The sequence below is a fragment of the Cynoglossus semilaevis genome, chromosome 10 (assembly GCF_000523025.1).
Source record: "Cynoglossus semilaevis isolate Cse_v1.0 chromosome 10, Cse_v1.0, whole genome shotgun sequence".
In the NCBI taxonomy this organism is placed as follows: domain Eukaryota; kingdom Metazoa; phylum Chordata; class Actinopteri; order Pleuronectiformes; family Cynoglossidae; genus Cynoglossus; species Cynoglossus semilaevis.
Window position 1 is genome coordinate 4,498,527 of NC_024316.1, and position 14,825 is coordinate 4,513,351.

Here is a 14,825-nt window from a genome sequence, read left to right on the forward strand (position 1 = left end):
AAAATAAGGTATCAGATCAATATCGGTATAGACACTCCAAGATGCAGTATCAGTATCGAACATTGAAAACTTGTGCCTTACCTAGTTTATGTCCAGGAAAATAACATTACAAAGACACCTTCAGAGAAACAGCGGGTCAACAGCTACAGCGTAAATATAACTGTACAGTTCTATTTTTCAACAGCTACAGTGTAAATATAACTGTACAGTTCTATTTTTCCACTTCTTCTGTCCCCAACATTAGCAACGTTAGTGCGCATGCCGCCTAGCCGCCCTCACTATGCCGCCTAGCCTCCCTCACTGATGCTCCTACTGGTTAAAAAGCATGATGACACCAGTCTAAGGCTAGTGGTGATCGACACCCTTCCTCTCCTCTGATCCATGGTTTATCTCTGTGTGTACAGAAAAACCCAGGATCAACCTTTCCTAATAATAACAGTAAAACCTGAGTTGACAAGCAACACCGTGGTTGTCGGCATTCATTGATTAATGCATTCACTAGTTAAAATATTAGACCATATTAGCCAACGTAGTCCAAACAACGCCAAAACGGCTAGAGAAATTTGTCAAAACATAATTAAAGAGATAAGACCAATATGTTTTGCCATAATGTTTTAAATGAAGTTTATCACAAGTATTTGAGGTTAAATTCTCATGTGGGAAAAATATCAGGACTGAACATTTTTAGGACCACACATTAGATAATGTCCTTTGAGACGTCAGTGTGTTTTTTATGGCTAAGATGTTGACATTATGATGAAGAATGTTTCCCTGCTTTAAACCCTGACCACATTCATATCCAGGAAACCATTTCCTAACCAAAATCTCCACAAGCAATTAAAACTCCATCCAGTTGATATGCACAAGTGTAGACATGCAAACATGACACGTAATTTTGGTTCGAAACGGATCTTTGGTTTGCATAAATGTGCAACGTTTGGCTTATAAAATGGATAAAGAATGTAGGGGAAATGACGCAATTGAAGAGTTTGTTACAAAACAGGGAAGCAAACGCAATAAAAACAGTGTTCATATAGACCAGGGGTCCCCAATCTTTTTTGTACCAAGGCCGGTATCAGCCGTTACTGTGGACCGGTAATACCGTGCCATTGTTGAAGGATCACTAAATTTTCAAAATAAAACATCAACTCACCTGAAAAAAGTAAAGTGATATTACTGGATTCATTTTAAATGAAGTAAATTAGTAAAACTGAAGTATATTATTTCACTGTCCAATTGCAACCTCGATACCAAATGACCTACATATTAGCACTGGTCTCCATAAAAGTGCAAAAGCCAAAAAAATAATAAAAAAAATTAAAGTATACTTTAATCCAGAGGTGTCAAACATATGCCCCGCAGGCCAAACCAGGCCCGTTAAGAGGTTCAATCCAGACCACTTGATGAATTTTAAAGTAAAAATAAAATGCACTTCATGTTCTTGTTATAGAACTAATTCATTCTCCTTCAACTATGAAGACTGTCTAATATACCTGTACTTCTGCGTGAAAACAAAAGGGGAAAAACATCGACTTATTTATAAGTAATTATGTTATGATTGTATTGGTCCGGCCCACTTGACATCTAATGCATATGTCCCATGAACCAAAATGAGTTTGACACTGCTTTAGACTCCAAAACATTTTCTTCCTTTGTGTTGTTTTGTTAAACAATTTTCCAACCAAAGACCAAAGGAGAAAACCTCAGGTGTGTTCAAGACTCCAGCTCTGGAATTGAGGCTTTCGTATTTCCCTGACTGTCACAAGGTCAACAAATAAGGCAACAGTAGAGCAGGAACTCTTGCATTTTTCCTATGAACTTGTAAGTGAAAGGAACAGGTTTAACTGCGATGAATGATAAGGAGTTCCTATTAACTGTTCACTGCAAGGTCAGATAACATCGTTGATTTTCTCAAAGGGGCTACAGCAAATCATGCAGGACACCGTGTCATCAAAGACCCTCCTCTCCAGTCCACATGTGCCCGAGGACCCAGCATATGGAACGAATAGGATCAAACACAACACTCAGCAATAAGTGGCGACATCCTGAGTGAAGGATATGGTCAAAGGTTTGATTCTAGCCCTCGGGCCGTGGTGTCATGTGTGGTATATTTGTAGACATGAACGTGACCTGATTCCACACACTTTAAGAAGTCAAGGAAGGATCCTTGAGTGGCTACATTTCAAGGAAGTTACATCATCAAACTTCTCAAACAGGACTGTTTCAATGTGTTAAAACTATTAAAATTTCTCAAGGATGTAGTAATTTGCACAGATGAGGTCAAAGAAAGATGACTCCCCACAAATGAACACGACACTGAACTGAATACAAACTAGAAACTGAGGTAATGGCATTTAGGTGTAGAGGTGGACAGAGGGACTAACAGGTGAAGGTAATCAAGAGGGAAAACAAGAAGCAGCCGAGTCCTGAGGACAGACAAATGATAACAATGTAGATGAAGGACAGACGTACAGGGGGAGACACAGGTGGGTGAAGCTACGTAGAAAAACAGAATGGAAATCAAGGTTGTGGTTCATATCAGAGTCTGAAGCATCAGCAACTAGGCCAGTGTTAAGTGGACAGCCTAAAATAAATGACAGCCTTGATAAATGTTCTGCCATCGATTATTATTTATTCAAGTTACAACTAGTGTTTGCTGCTGTGTATTTAAAAAAAACTCTGCTGCATGGACTAAATTAAATGCTTTTTATGCTCCTGCGGGCCATGCAATCTGACTTGACTTGACCTTAGGTTTGTCATGTGCTATAATGCAACTCTACTATTTTTGGAAGTCGGAACTCACATACTGTACATCAGTGCCTAAGTCACTCACCTACACTAACACAGTGGTAACATCATAATCTAGGACACAAAAACATCAGAAGAGTCTGACTTACACCTGGGATGGAGTACAACTGGTGAACGTAACCCAAAGAACAACACAGACAAAAGAAAGTGACTGTAGCACAATCCAATGTATGGAGTACAACTGGTGAACGTAAACAAAACCGTCTTCAGCATATAGACATATTTGTCTGAAATTTGAATGGTGTTTTTTTGATGTTCATTCGTTAGCACCACATCATGTACCGTTCACAGCCGCTCAAGCCTGCTGCGTATCCAGTGGCAAACTTTGTTACAGGTTTGAAAATGCAACACTGTGTCCCGTTAGCTGTTTCTCAGTGTGCAACACTGTGTCCCGTTAGCTGTAGCTAAGGTGGTCCGGTCCCATGTTCATTCGTTAGCACCACATCATGTACCGTTCACAGCCGCTCAAGCCTGCTGCGTATCCAGTGGCAAACTTTGTTACAGGTTTGAATATGCACAGCAGATCCCATCAGAATGCAAATTAGCTGGCAACACTGTGTCCCGTTAGCTGTTTCTCAGTGTATTTTTTCCCCCAGAAAGCACAGACTCAAACCCATGTGATGTGTCTAAAATTAATGGTTAATTAACCTTAACCAACCGTGCTGTTGGAGAAATAGAAAACCTTTGTTTTTGTCCAAGAAGGTCTACAGCTCAGATAGACCAAGGAAAAATGAGCGGTTGTTTTTTTTTTTTTCTCAGTGTATTTTTTCCCACTCCAACATTCTGGCTGATCAACAGAGCATGGCGAGCATGTGGTGACCTGGGTGTGTACGGGAGGCAGGGGGGTATTCAAACAGGAGGTCCATGTGTGTATGTGCCGTGGTCATCTACTGTTAGCTCATTAGCAGAGGCTAAAAGAGGCTAATCAAGACTGTAGGTGAGGTCAATGTTTACAGTTGATTGGACGACACGTAAGAAAGAGAGGGAAATGGGAAAAGAAAATAAAGGGGCTCGAGTGACATAAACTTCCACTTTCAGAGTTATTTCAGAGAAGGTGCAGAGGCAGAGACTGCCAAAAACAGCAAAGACTTATGAAGTCAGATGCACTATTTAAAAAAAGAGAGCCATAACTGATTTGTCCTTTGGCTCCTCCTGGGACAGACTTCTTTTTTTGTTTCACACCTGCAAAAAGTCTATAAAAAAAATAGTAGATTTTACATCCCAGAACGCAGGAGGTAATAATCCACTAAAGCCTCCATTAGTACTTTCATTCAGTGTTCCAGAATGACTAAAAAACCTCACATGTGGCAGTATATCGCAATGCTGATCACAGCAACAGCAATTAGCTTGTGATGCTGATGTTATCTAACCTTTAAAACCATAAATATTTTTCCTGCAACACAAAATTTGCCATAATGGCCAACCAAAAACAAAATACAATGACAACCAAGAGAACCTGAGTGAGTCATCAAGCGTGATGTAAAAAAAGGAAAACTGGTTATTTTCTAGGGATCCTTTGGTTCAAGGAAACAAATTAATGCATGAGGGTTTTTTTAGATAAATCATTTTCAGTTGCTAAAATTAGTTGTCCTTCATTACCGATGCCATATCTGAGGCATATTCTCACCAAAATTTGAATAAAGCAGATTACTCATCTCAATCTCAAACAGTGACTCTAACAGGGGTTAAACATACCACCCTATTGGGCCAAAACTGCCCCAATAGGGTGTTAAATCCAGCCTGCTTACGGAATTCTGAAAACCAAAAAAAAAAAAAAAACACTAAATGTTCAGGATTTTTTTTTGTAAAATTATATTTCTTTCAATTCAATATGACTAAATAATAATAAGAAATATGTAACACACTTACCGGTATGTACTTATATGGGGAAACGCATGTACTTATTGTAATTTATTATTTGTTATGTTATGATTGTACTGCTCCGGCACATTTAATTAGGTTGTATGTGGACCGTGAACCAAAATGAGTTTGACACCCCTGAGCTAAAAGATTTCCACACTATCCCTTTAGCAGCAGAGCAGCGCAGCCCTGGCAGGAGACAGATATCTTCATTTACAGTCAGGGCCAAACTCTGCCCGGGGGCCCCTGAGAACTCTACTAAATCTGCACAGGGATATGAAGAGAAGAAGATATGTGCGCCTAAGAGTGAAAATCTCACTCTGAGAGGGGGTGTGTGTGTGCGTGTGTGGACCACTGGCAGCAGGTCAGGGCTGGGCAGGAACAGACCAGCGGTGCAGCTGTTATTATTGGGTCTACAGGGAACCAGCGGCTGGGGAGAGTCGATTAGGCCCAGATTTATGCCTCACAGCATGTGTGTAGGTGTGTGTGTCTGTGTGTGTGTCTGTGGGTCCTCGAGCACGACAACCAACGGCGCTCAGACTCCTTATAAAACACTGCCACCATGTGGACACTCCTGGGAAAGCAGCAAGTGTTAAAAGTGAAATTTTACATAAACGGCAACTTAAACAGACCCCCACTAGAGTCCTGCATATGAATACACTGTGAGGCTCAGACCAGGAAAATGTCCACCACTGCTGCAGAGACACGTCTAAGACAGAAGACTGACGTCTAATAAGAATAAACTGGGCAGGGGAAGAAAAACGTAACAAGCTAAAGGGAGTTTGTTTGGTCAGAATAGGCAAAAAAGACGTTTGGAGGAAGGACAGAGGGACGTGTTGTCCTTAGAACACATGGTCCACCGTTCAACACAATTACAGGACTAGTGTTTTGAAGCTGATTCCTAGTCTGTAGACCAGGAAATCTAAAACTTTGTTGTACTATAATGACTCTGTTTTCAGGTATCCAGTCTTCAGTCTGAGACTAAATACCAAAATATTTCCAGCAGTCAGTTAAAACTGAAGAAGCCTCTTGGCTGAGAAGTGAAACCACGACAGTCCGTTTGCCCTGTGCTTAACTGCTTTGGTAGAAAGAGTATGAACAGAGTCGATTTTTTTTTATAAAAAAAGCCTTGGCATTTCCAGCAGACCAACTCCAATGTAACTGCAGACCTGCACAAACCTTTGACTGAAATCTCATAATTGTCGACATAGTTGCGCCGCTCTAGTTTTCTTCAAAAAGGACCACACACACAGCCAGACCAAAAACCAACGGCAGGAAAACCTACATTTTCCTTCTATTTTAATGCTAATTTCAACTTTTTCTAAACATTGTGCAAACATTTTGGCATAAAAACTCCAAAGGAAATGATGCCGAGTGAGCAGAAACGAGGTGAGACGCACGCACGTGTGCACGAGAGGCGCGTGCACATGAGGTTTTAAAAAGGAAAGAAAAATAGCCTGCTCTCAGTTCAATCAGGCCAGTCAGAGGGTGTTTTTAGTCATTAATCATACATTAATATTCAGACAAACACAGCTTGTTTTTTCTAGCCATAGAAAAACACTGCCTTTCAGTCTCTACCTCGCTTGCTCACTCGCTCACCCTGTGTGTGTGTGTGTGTGTGTGTGTGTGCTGTCCACTTCCAGCACACACACACACGAAGTGCAGGCCTTAAGCTGTCAAGATAAAAATAGCACAGCATGCAGAGTGTGTGTGTGTGTGTGTGTGAGTGTGTGATCACGTCCTAACCACCCACACACACAGCATGGTTGGGTCCGGTGTGCACCAGCGCACACGCACATAATCCGGACAAGGAGACACACATTTCCCTTGGACACAAACATTTCAGTCACCAAAACACATCCACCATTGGCAGGTATCCCATCAGCCACTGGTGGCAAGACACAATGAAGTGGGTGTGTCCAGCTCACTTAAGCTGACAGGCTGCTGGTGTGCACATATGTTCACAAACACCAACAAACAACAAGCACAAAATGTATTTTAGTGTTGAAAATAAGAGCAGAGAAACGATTAAATGATGCGTAGAAAAAAAAAAAAAAACCCACACTAAGAGCAGGGGGAAATGAAAGGCTTAGAACAGGGACATCCACAATTTTTTGGCTTTGGAGCTACTATTCAAAGGCCCAGACTGAAGCGATCTATCCACATTAAAAACGTTCAATATATATTTCACTCTTATAAACAGAATATATTACATATAAACTCTATATCAGGGGTGGCAAACATACAGCCCGTGGGCCAAAACTGGCTCACTTGGGGTTTCAATCTGGCCTACTTGATGAATTTTGAAAGTAAAAAAAAAATACACAAACACTTAAATTGTAAAATTATATTTCACTAAATATGAAGATTTATCTAATGTTCTTTTTTTTGCCTAAAAACAAAGGGGGAAATGACAGACTTCTGGTTATTTATAGTTTAATGTTATGATGGTACCGGTCCAGCCCACTTAATTAGGTTATATGCATGTACGATATTCTTATCAAATATGGTCACTACTACATACTATATTTAAACATATCTATGCATATCTTTTGTTTTGTGTTTTATTTTAATTGCTCATGATCTACCAGCACTCCCTCCACAATCTACTGGCAGATCCTAATCTACGTCTTGGACACCCCTGGATTAGAAGATTTGGGAGTTAAAAATAAAGAGGGCAGCCTTAGGATGAGGATAAAGCCTGTTAATGCAAAACCTCACTGTACAGCATTTAGGGTATATGCTATGTAAATAACTAATCTATATAATTCATTTAAAAAAAATTGTAATATGTATTTATATATTCAGTTATTTATTTTGTAACACTGCTTTATCCACACACACCATGGGTCAGATTGTAGGACAGCATGGCTGAACACAAGCTCAGCACCCTCCATATGTTAACCTGGACCTGCTGGGCTGCGCTCTGGTCCACACACACACACACACACACACACACACACACGAAGACTTGAAACGGCCAAGCTTCAGGTAAAGCTAAGTGATAATGAAGTCAGAATATAAATATTTTATATTTGCAGTATTTCGTGCTACAAAAAGATATGTAGAAGACACATCTGAGACTGAAACTTATATTTCAATTCTCAGTGTTGTATATTATAATAGTGACACTCTTTTTTTTCATTGATCTTAATTCATTCATCTTTTACAGTGGTGAACAGTTTAAACACAGTCCATCACAGCCACATGTAAAGACAAACAACCGTTCACACTAACACTTGTGCCTATGGTCACTTTAGAGCAGTGTCAAACTCATTTTCATATCAGCAGTACAGTTCCCCTTGAAGGGTTGGTTGTAAATGGAAGACTGTAAAGATGTAACAACTCCATAACGTATGACCTGGCGAGCTGCATTTGCCCCCGGGCCTTCAGTTTGACATGTGATTTAGAGGGTTGACTTAGTAAACACAAATCCTCGTGATGTCCCCACATGCAATCTCCATACAGAAAGACCATCAGTTGCTGCTTAAACCAATGAATGTCTCTCTGTAACCCAGAGCCCCAACAACATTTTAACACCAACGACCTGATGCTATTCATGTACAAAACAAGTTTGTCACAATAACTCCGTTTTTATGAACTCCACATGGAAGAAATTATTTAAATTCCAGGGGACCAAATAGCTTCTTCATTATTACTCCACCTTGTGGTAAATATGTGTGACGTAGTTACGTTCAAACAATCATAATTAAATACCTAAGTCACCTGTGGATTTACTGCAATTGACATTAAATGATAAGAGAAGAAGTAAATTATCAACTCTCTGCAGGGTTTTAATTAATCTGCAGATTTTCTCCATGAAAATGGCACAGGACAGAGAGCCTCCTACTAAATTCTGTTTCCAGGAAGGAGACACAGCACAGTACCAACAAGAACAGTGTAGTGGGTGTAAATGGGATTATGTGAGTCTTTGTTTCTAGGCTAAAATGTGGATTTATTGGTGTTGCTGCTCCTTAAAAAGTATTATAAAAATCAAGACGAGGACAAACCTCTCTCACGTGTATGTTCTCCAGTTGAGTCTCAGCTTCCTGTGCTGCCGCCGCTGCAGGTGTGGCCACCCGTTGTCCACGCCCCCAATGTTGACCTTGACCCTGCAGCATCTCCAGCAGCCTCTGAATGCTCTCATCACGGGCGCCCAGTGTCTGCTTCTGCGAGTCGATCCTCATCCCCATTTCTTCCATGGTCTTCCTGAGCTGGAACAGCTCCTTGGCCTGACGCTCGTGCTCCGACTGCAGCCTGGCAAAATTCTCCTCTGTCTGATCCAAAGGTGGCGGTGAGCAGAAGCCGTCGCAATTGGGCACCTGGCAGCAGGGGCTGCTGGGATTGTGGGAGGCCGCCCTGGGTGGTGGTGGTGCCTGGCCGGGGGAGTAGAGGGTTCGGTTGGTGCTGTTCCTCAGACCAGGCAGAGGAGTGTTTGCTGGGCTGGTCCTCTGTGTAGAGACTGAAGCGCTGCAGCCGTAACCTGGGCTGTGAATGATGATGTCAGCTTCCTGTTGTCTCGAATTATAGGTGTTGGAAGGACTAACTCGGAGGCTGTTCTTAAGTCCCGGGCTGTGCAGGTGGTTGGGGCTATGCCTGGGACTGGGACCAGGACTAAGGTCACCTCTGTGGTCTTGCTTCATATGAAGCTCCCGGTAAGAGCCGGAGTTCCCCTGCTGATGCTGCCGCTGCAGGCGACTGTTCATCTCCCTGTGAGCTTTCAGCTCCTCCTGCAGCTCCTGCACTGTCAGTGGAAGAGGCTGCAACAACAGAGCAAAGTTTTCATTTTTAAATTTACAAAGCGCTTATTGTGATACTACAGTAAAAAAAAATGGAACAGAAGACGAGGAATGCATACACTCCACAACAGATGTTTCTAGAACTTAGGATAGTAAAAACAGTTAATGTGTTTTGTTTGTGGCTTTATCAATTAAGGATAGTAGTTATAGAAAACGGTGACGTAAAAGGACTGTTTGTTAGATTGTCGTTTGACACTTTGGCCACATGGAGGCGACAAATTGATAAAAAATAACGACGTGTATTTGGTACTGTAAAGTGCAAACCGACAAAAAGGTTACTTTAAACGCATTATTGTTGTATAGCTCCATGGGTTTATAAATTTAAGGAAATTAATTTTACATTATTATAAATTATAGATTATTACAGAATGTGTAATTATAGTTACACATTCGGTTTGTAAATAAAAGGAATACTTTAGCCATTTTAGTCAATGATTATGGGACAGTGGTTCCATAGTGTAACGGGGTTTTTTTGCCTTGCACTTAGAAGGTCCTGGGTTCAAGCCCATTATTCATTATTATTATTATTATTAGAATAATAAGCATCAGCAGCAACAGACTATGAGTATAAAAATCCTAATAATATTAAATGTGTTTCTCTATTACAGGGGGCTGACACTGGACGAAATCTATGGGATGTTTCCGTTGCAATGTTAAATGATAAAAGCACAGCTCAAACCGCTCCAATTTACATAATAGAAAGGAGAGGCACTGATGAAGCCAAGACACTCATCATCGACGTCATCAACAAACACCCGGAGCTTCCCCTCTCCTCTCTGCCAGCCTTCTGTTTGCTGACTCCTCCTCTGCCTTCAACTCCCTGCAGCCACACAACCTGGCAGAGAGACGCCAACGTAACCTTAATCAGGACGACCTGGTTCCTGGACTTCTAAACAAACACCCTGGACTCAGCAGGGAACTGCCTGACCACCTCATCACCTCTACAGGCCTCCCACCGGACTCTATGCTCTCTTCGCTGCTCTTCATCCTCGTTGTTCACTTTGCCACCTGCCAGCTGGAGCTGTCAGTAGTATAATCTTGGACATCCACCTGAGGAGGCTCTACTTCAACACTGAAGTGCCATCAAATGATGTACATGCTGAACTCTTTCTGTCACTAAAGACATCTCACTGACTTCCTTGTGGACTGTCCGTATATAAAGTAATAAAGGATAGTAATTTATATAAGGTTTGTTCTACCATCACTGGACTGCCTTCTCGTTCCTTTCCCACAGTATGTGAGCAGCAGTTTTGAGCTGCTGTTGTTGGGTCACAAGTCTTCTGTCCAGCCCTCAGGACAATGACATCAACCTCCGTGCCTCCCACCTCACTCCCACCTACGTTCAAGTGATCCAGTGCAATATACTGTTTGATACAAGTACACTGTGGGTACATTTGCTTAGTGCATTTTTCCTTTATTATGTGCGATATTTCTCTACATTACCTAAATTTTTTTATTTTTTTTACTTTTTAATTATTTCTGTTTCCTCAATGGTGTTGCTCTTTGTCTTCTAAATTGTACAGGGGGAATAAAAAAAGTTAATTGAATCTGCATTTGAAATCAGATAACATACTGTGAAAAATATTAAATCGGTAAGATAAATAATGTCATAGTATAAAGAAATGGCTGCGATGCTGCTTAAACCAAAACATTATTTAAAAAAGTAATGGTAGTTTGGGTCAATACTTTCAGTCAGTTACGTATTTTATAAAATAATAATAATAATAATGCTACACTTTGGTCCAAATACCAATAATAATATTATTATTTTCCTTTATTTATTTATGCTGGAACTCCTTTACTCCTCCAAATCCTAAAGGAGAAGGAGCTCGACAAGGACAGAGCTGCGAGTAATGAGGGTGAACACAGACATATGCAACAAACTGCAACACTGAATGTCAAGTCCGTGTGAGTGGACAATCCTACACACACACACACACACACACACACACACACACACACTCACACACTGTATTTGCACTCCATGGCCACGGAGAAGACAAATGTGAATGTCCACCACACACACACACACAAACAGATGGTCAGGGGGACAGCTGTGGTCATCGCTTCACAGCCCACAGAAAAGGTGACATTCTTTATGCTAATGACTAAAGTTCTCCAAGTGACGCAAAGGGCGACGAAGGAACCTCAGGAATGTCTGAAAGGCCGAGCTGAAAACATTAGTGGTGATAAGAGAGAACAAAGCGATAAGAATCTTCTGCATGATGCACAGCTTTGCTGTTGGTGGAAAAAAAAAAAAAACTACTGCGTCACAGGGTCAAGGAAAGACATGAAAGAGAAAGTTAAAGTTAAAGTTAAAGTACTTGAAGCAGGTTTTTGTTTCCCCACAAATACCTACTTTGCTGATAGTTAATGTGACAAATGTTTGATGAATGTGTTCTATGCAGCAGCAGTGTTGAGTAAATTGTCTGTATTGTCATATTTACTCTTTATGCAGCAGTTATCTGAATTGACAGTACATTTTATAAATCATTAAGTTATTCATTCTTTTATCATTATTTAACACCAGGAGACAGCAATTGTTGTTTCTTAGAGTTATTGAAAGTCCTTATAATGAGAATAGACAAATAGACAATTAGGAGGTAGAAAAATGTTCAGCTATACCGTAATATTATCATTATGAGGGCTGTAATCAACCAATGAATCATATATATAACAAATCGATTTTGACCTCATTATTTTACACTGAAAGTAGTCACAAGCTGGCGTCTGTCGACTCTAACAGCGTTTGACATCACGTACATCTGTGCAACATCATAGGCCATGATTTCCGAAAATAGACAAATATGTCAAAGTGGTAAGAGCACAAAAACGGCTGAGGAATATTAAGATAATTGTTTTCGTCATGTTATCATTGACTGAACATGAGCATTAACATGAGCTCAGCTTGGCTTACTTACCTAACTTACTGTTAAACACAAAAAGCATGTCCGCTTTAAGAAACTAAAACCATATCAAGACGAGTGAAGAAAATAAACCATGCACATGGAGTAATAAAATATTATTAATTACTATAATTTACTATTAATGACTAAAACACTGAAATATGCCAATTTTGATATGAACATACTCGAAACAGACGGAACAACTTAATGCAAACGAGCTAGCTTACCGTTTTCAGGTGAAATGCCATGTTTGTAGCCGTGAGATGCTAACTGTTGCTAACAAACTTTCATTCGACCTTTTTTCCGGTATTCTGTAAAATGTTGCCTAGGTCCGGTGGTTTTGCAGAAAATGTATTTAATTTTGAGCGTTTCATTTGCAGTCAGTCCTCCTATATCATGCCAAAGACATCCACAGTGTGGCAGCATTTTACCAAACTCGATAATTGGAAAAAAGTCGAATACAAAGTTTGCAGTGGCGCTTAAGCCCAGAGGCAATGTCTGTCATTGGCGTGGAATCCCAGGATTCACCTCCAGGTTCCCGGTTAGGGCGGTTGGTACCTTCCAGATGGGAGGTACCAACCACCTGCAGGTGGTGATTCAATTGAATCACCACCTGCAGGAAGGTTCAGGGGGGTTGGTACGCTGCTCCTGTGACCCAGTAACAGATGGATGGATGGATGGACGGACAAGGTTTGCCACCAACTTAGTATATCAAAGCTCGACTACAAACAAAAAATAGGAAAGCAGTCCTTTTTACTATTGTTTAATAGTAAAATAAAACGTATTTGTTTAAAAACGTGTCTATGCAACCTTTACTGCCTCGCCATAAAAATCCTCATTCAATTCCACCTCGAAAACACCAATCTATCACTTCGAAAAGGCAAAGCTCTGAATTTAGATTTTAGGACTCAGGTGCAAAGAATGTGTACGTCACGGTCTCCAACACGCTGTATGACAACGTGTGATGAAAAAGAGCTATAAATACAAACGCAGCCAAGGCCACTTAGTTACAGGAGAAAAGGAGACAATTGCAGATGTCTGTAAATGAGCTGCATGTTTGACAAAAATGAAGTTGAACAGAGGGAGTAAACGACAGATGTGAAGAGATTCAACAGAATTCTAAATGGGTAGCAAAGATGGTGGCTAAATGTTAGCTTGAAATTAAGCAAATAAGCTTAAAATTGTTGGAAATGTAAGGTAGGGCAAATAATAATGAATTGAGAAACAAGTCCTATTTAGCCAAAAAGTAAATGCTCACCAAAATGTCAGTAATAATGTTTTTTTAATTGCTCATAAATTAGTTAATATATCACTGAAACCACATGAATAATTCAAGTCAAAATTACAAGAAAAAAAGTATATATATATATACCTCCTGCAGTAATGTAATTAGTATCAAAAAAAGTATATATATATATATATACCTCCTGCAGTAATTCAAAAGGAGCCTTTTCATTTCATACATTTCACCAACCCATATTTCTGTTTTGTATCCCATTTAAGACGATATAAGTGCAGTAATGATGGCTCTAGATGTGGACAATGCACCTTCCACTTGAGCCAAGCCGTGAGCTTTTGTTTAAAGAAAGTTACCATTAGGAGCTGAGCCATATTTCCATGGAAACAGACCGAGCTAAACTTGGAGAAACACTTTTTTATATATTTAAATGAACCACACAGAAAGCTTTCCTGTGCAACCTTGAAGATGGAGACAAAAGGCTGTGATGTTCAGAGGAGAGCAGTTAAGGTCTGTTGAAGAACAAATCAAATTTTTCACCACTGTGAAACCGAACATGCTTGGTGATGTATTACTACGAGTTCATCTCATCTCAGTTCTACATTTGTATCAATTTTGAATCATTGTCTTACCTGGACATCATCCTGGTCTGTTCTGTACTGGTCCTTCAAACCCACAGTCCTCCCACGGTCCTCAAGCCTTGCACCTTTCTCTCTCTTTCCTTCTGGACACCAGAAGTTGACACTGTTCACTGTGGTTCCTGACTTCACTTCCCTCCCCTCATCCAGCTCCCTTCTCAGGCAGTCGTTCTCCTTCTGCAGCTCTCGAACCTGATTTTGGAAGTCGGAATTGGACAACCTAATTTGTTCATCACAGTCCAGTGTTTGTGAATACCTTCCAGACTGTCGCCACAGACTCTCTGTCCCTGCCGCCATCGGGTGTTGGTCTATATCGGGTTCTGAAGAGTGATGGAGCCCAGAGGTGGTGATGTTTGGGCTGCTACCCATCCCTCTGCTGCGGCCCCTAGAGGAGAACTGGCTAGTGCTCCTGCCCAGGGTCATGGTTCTTTCAGGATACCCACCTGAAGGTTGCAGAGAATCCTGCTCGCTTGGATACATGGTGCCTGAAGTGGCGTAGGCTGCGCTCAAAGACTGGATGTTCTCCATGGACATGGTTTTAACACTGGGAGCCATGATAGAGCCGCGAGCCCCTCCT

The 14,825-nt window shown here is 40.8% G+C and overlaps 1 protein-coding gene across 6 annotated transcripts in view; it reads right to left on the reverse strand.

The window, feature by feature from the left end:
- The window catches only part of LOC103384697 (ERC protein 2-like), a 219,721-nt gene that overhangs the window by 204,212 nt on the left and 684 nt on the right, over window positions 1-14,825 (reverse strand). For all 6 annotated transcript variants that reach the window (XM_025059639.1, XM_025059638.1, XM_025059635.1 and 3 more), the window contains exons 1-2: window positions 14,243-14,825; window positions 8,679-9,428 (exon numbers count right to left, since the gene is read on the reverse strand). The exon at window positions 14,243-14,825 is cut by the window's right edge. In XM_025059639.1, the coding sequence (XP_024915407.1) occupies window positions 8,679-9,428; window positions 14,243-14,825 (1,333 nt within the window). The remainder of the gene's footprint in view (window positions 1-8,678; window positions 9,429-14,242) is intronic.